Here is a 4,268-nt window from a genome sequence, read left to right as displayed (position 1 = left end):
AAAAATCGCTACTTAAATGTACGTGCCACTGTATATGTTCAAAAAAATTTGCACTTTGAAAATTTTAAATGTTAGCTGAATCCCTAGACACATGAATACAGACTGCAAACAGAGTTTACTAGCCACACCAGTACAGATATCATAAACTTCATATACCTCGCCAAAGTCTTCTATGGTTTATTTAGTGTGAAAAACGCTGTTACAAACACGACAATGGCCGTAGTAAAATAGTGTCGAGTCATGCAAAAGATAGGATTTTAACGTCGTGCAGAACCAATTGAAGGATGGAAGGATCCATTTTTTGGAAATGCTTCAAATGATGCAAGTGGGGACTGCGTATTTTTGAAGACAGCAGTAAACCTAAATCATTTTCTTAAAAGCTAAATATCCAGTCTCCCTTGCTGACATTATACATTCCTGAAACGCACAAATCATTTGACCATTCCTAGGATGATATTTTCTTAGACATGATGGATCACTAACTCATTTGATAAGCCAGATGCTCTATATTGTGGGTGTAATTAAATTGTCATCCTTATAACTTTCCATAGCTACGGTGAATTACCAGATGCATTTGTTAAGGATAATCAATTAACATCAGTCTACTGTCCAATTTAACACAATGCACCGACGTACACGTCTCAAAAATATAGTTAACCATGTCAATGTTAGGGAATAATAGCCGAATTCGGCAATACCAAGGCCGACATTAACTGGACGGATAAAATATCTGCTAGCCCGACTACATAGTTTCACATTTGACCAAAGCAAACCGCAAAATAAACATCCGCTACTGTTTCATTAGAGGGAAACGGTGAGCGAGTTTGGAAGCAGCTATAGTTCTAACCAGTCGTCTAGTCCATAACTCGTGTTAGTCAACCTAATTTACAATTCAATAAGAGGATCAATGCGTCTCTACTTTCCATGCTTCGTTTCTTCAATGCTATGGATTAGTTCTGCGATATACATCAAGACACTAGAGCATTTAGACTACTGTCAAGACAAATACTGTTAACATAATATTCAAGTCGCATACACCTGTGCTATCTGCCCAAAGGATCAAAAGAATTAGGCACAGGTTTTAAGTAAGGATATACGTCTGCTCTTGCACACATGAAATGAGGACATTATGAGAAATATTCTAAAAGAAGACAATCACCAATTTTGGATATCATGACAATTTTTACCAATTGCTCAGTGCTTGGCTAGTGTATAAATGAATTTCTACACCAATTATAGCTGCCTATTTTAGAGGTTTCAGGTAAACTTCTGGCCTACTTTTAAGCCAGACGATGTGAATTCAGGCATTTGGATTTAAGAATCAAAGCGTATTATCGTAGTCTTGAGCAACATCATGCTCATTTCAGTTGTTTAGGGCCAGCTTTCACTAAATGAATTCGTAAATATAAGCCTGATGTAAATGTTTATACATTTACATCTGTTCAATGGAAGTGATTGAGTGATCTTAAGGCAACTGCTCTGCGTACTAGGTCCTACTTACCCATTCTTTTCTCTTTTTTGATGGAAAAACGACGCTCATGCATTATATTTTTGCATAACAGCAGAGGAGGAGTGACTTTCTGGGAATTTGCTACAACTAGATCCGTACTCACGTGGCTGTTTCCCATATTTGTTCTCTATGTAGAAAGGAGCATTTACTGTTATCATAGCCCATAGCTAAGTTAGATTTATGCATTGACCAATTAATAGCGCCATTTATGAATCAGTTTGGCAGTCACGCAGTCATTTCACCTTAAGGCAATATCACCCACTTGATAAAATTATTGCCTTCTCGAGCGAATCAACATCACAGGTGTTGCGGGCACAGCTTCACCAATAAATCTGGCAATTCGAAAAAAATGCAAGTGACTTTGCAAGCACAGCATGTTTGTACAATTTGTAACGATTAGGAACTGAGAGAATGAGGGCTTGGGGTAAGATATAGTCAAAATGCAAAGGGTTAGGCGACGAGAATGATGTCACGGCTAGAAAAATATGTAAAAATTTGGTGTCACACTTCCTTCTTCTTAACTAATGGATTATTTTTGAATATTGCAAAAAAATGCTTGGCCGCTTTTTTTCTTCTACCTTCGGTTCAAGACTGCTTAATGGAGTAGATTGGCTACTATTCAACGAACCTCATAAATTGCACCAACGTGTGACCGGAACGAATGAACAAGTTCTCAAACTAATCCAAAATTTGTCTTCCTCTCCACATTTCACTACCCTTTCCCGTGAGTAGCAGCTATGAATGGTTATTTTGCGCACAGTTGCTTATGCTTTCCCTCGCATCAGGGCCAGTTGTGCTGTTGGTACCACATATCTTGCGCGTTATTTATAATTCAACTCAAGTATGTAGGGAATTTATTCCTATTCACGGAAAGATCTCATCAACAAGTTTAAAGAATAGCAAATTTTTGTGAAGGAAATTGCAATAAGTTTGTTTTATGTAGTCTTTAAGCTTTATCAAGTTACGTGATTGAAATAGGTGTTGGAATTAAAATTCTGAGTGTATGTTTGAATTTTAATGACTTGAATAGCTTATATTCCCATACGCTGCATAAAGAATAGTGTCAAATTGATTGGAATAAAGGCTGACAAAGATTGTTTGGCTATTGTGATTGATTAAAAGTAATAACAACATTGTGTATTGGTCACATTTTGTCGAGACATCGCTAGTTTAGACTTTCATCTGATGATCTCCAATCACATGCTACAATAATTGAATCTTCAAGAAATTTAGTATGAATGTTTTGATTTTGACAAAACTTTTGCTTTTGTTGACTTAAGAAACCTTCTCAGAGCCGCAGAAATCAAAAGAACTACGCAGGTGTAAAAGAATTCGAAGTGACATTTCTGGATTAGATTTCGTTTGCGCGATTACAACTCGTGACCACTTAAGAGACCGCGAATCGCGTGGTGCGACAGGATAGCTAAATCATCTGCATGCAGTCAGCTTCACTTTGTTATCATTGCACAATTTACAGGCATCTCCAGCTTCAAGGCTCGTTCTACCACTTATGACATATATGTTATGGTCACTTCGGAAGGATTCTGTGCTTCTCGCATCTGTTATACAACTATTTCTCTCTAAATAACACTTTTTCTCCAATGGCATTGTACAATATTATCGGTCAAGCAGTTTTAATGCAAAGAAAGACTGAAGTCCTGCATTATCGGTTGGGATGTTCACTCAGCTCCCCGCATCCAGTCTACAGTTACGACCAGGCCATTGTTCCACGCTTCTTAGCCAAAGGTAGAAATTTCAATCTTGTAATTTGGTGTAATGCTCACCACAGCTATTTTTAGGTCAGACTCTGTGCCTTTTATTACATTAACTTAAATGAATAAAGAAAAGCATAACTGGTGTATTGGTGGCATTTAAGAGCACAAAAAATGACCCAGTTGAAAGCCCATGAAACTCACGGCAGAAGAACGAATAAAAATATGCAAGAATACCGCCTATACACTTGCACTGAGTGATTTCGTCCGTATAAAAAGTTACGCAAATCTTTAAATCAAGAAAGGAGGGGACAATTGACCTAGCACGGTATTATGAGCAAATGATGTAAAGGTGTACTCGAGTGTTGTAAGGAATATAAGGTGATGCGCTGACAGCATTAACAGAACATTCCACAAGACCCAGATTCACTTTTGCGCCATAGACAGCGAATTTGCGTTCAACATGTGATTGTTCACGAAGAAACCGTGAAAGTGGAAACGACGCCCCTAAGTCTAATCGAATGCATGTAAAATATTCGCTGACTACATTCCCTTGTTCAACTTTCCATCAGCATGCAAGTCAGTGAAGCGCCCTAGCAGGATGAGGCATACTTTGTCATACATAAAACATGACATTCCAAAAGAACGGCGTATAAGATGTAAACTTAAATCTCCACGTTGCGCAAAGAAAACCTTTAATATCATGATCAAAAAATATGCTGTATTCAAACGCTTAATGCGTACAGTTCTTCCACGAAGACGAAAATGCAGTGGCGGAGATGGTCCTACTGGTGTGTCAAAAATCCGCGACCTCCAGAGCAGTAGGTTTGCTTCTGTTTTGCAGACATAAACACACATTTTATGTTCATGTAACATGTTAATGCAAAAGCTTTTTGCCATTTGTAAGAGTGAACGCAGTGATCCTGCTGCGTATGCATACGTCCATTACAAATCACGAACCCTTTTTGCCTTAAAATGGACTCATGCGAATGAATTGTCAGAAGAAATGCATAAAATGCCACTATAACACCTGAGACAGGCGCTGC

General features: G+C 38.1%; 1 protein-coding gene across 1 annotated transcript; it reads left to right on the top strand. All coding sequences in view use genetic code 11, as the record gives it.

Moving 5' to 3' along the window:
* Positions 1–3,958: 3,958 nt before the first annotated feature.
* On the top strand, positions 3,959–4,196 carry EGR_10653 (hypothetical protein; the record flags this gene model as incomplete). Its single annotated transcript, XM_024499902.1, has 2 exons — positions 3,959–4,047; positions 4,130–4,196. The coding sequence occupies 2 exons, from the start codon at positions 3,959–3,961 to the stop codon at positions 4,194–4,196; spliced, it is 156 nt and encodes a 51-aa protein (XP_024345681.1).
* Positions 4,197–4,268: the final 72 nt, after the last annotated feature.

The sequence above is a fragment of the Echinococcus granulosus genome, assembly GCF_000524195.1.
Source record: "Echinococcus granulosus chromosome Unknown EG_S00247, whole genome shotgun sequence".
In the NCBI taxonomy this organism is placed as follows: Eukaryota; Metazoa; Platyhelminthes; class Cestoda; order Cyclophyllidea; family Taeniidae; genus Echinococcus; species Echinococcus granulosus.
Note: the sequence above shows the minus strand (reverse complement) of the source record. Positions and strands in the feature narration are given on the sequence as shown.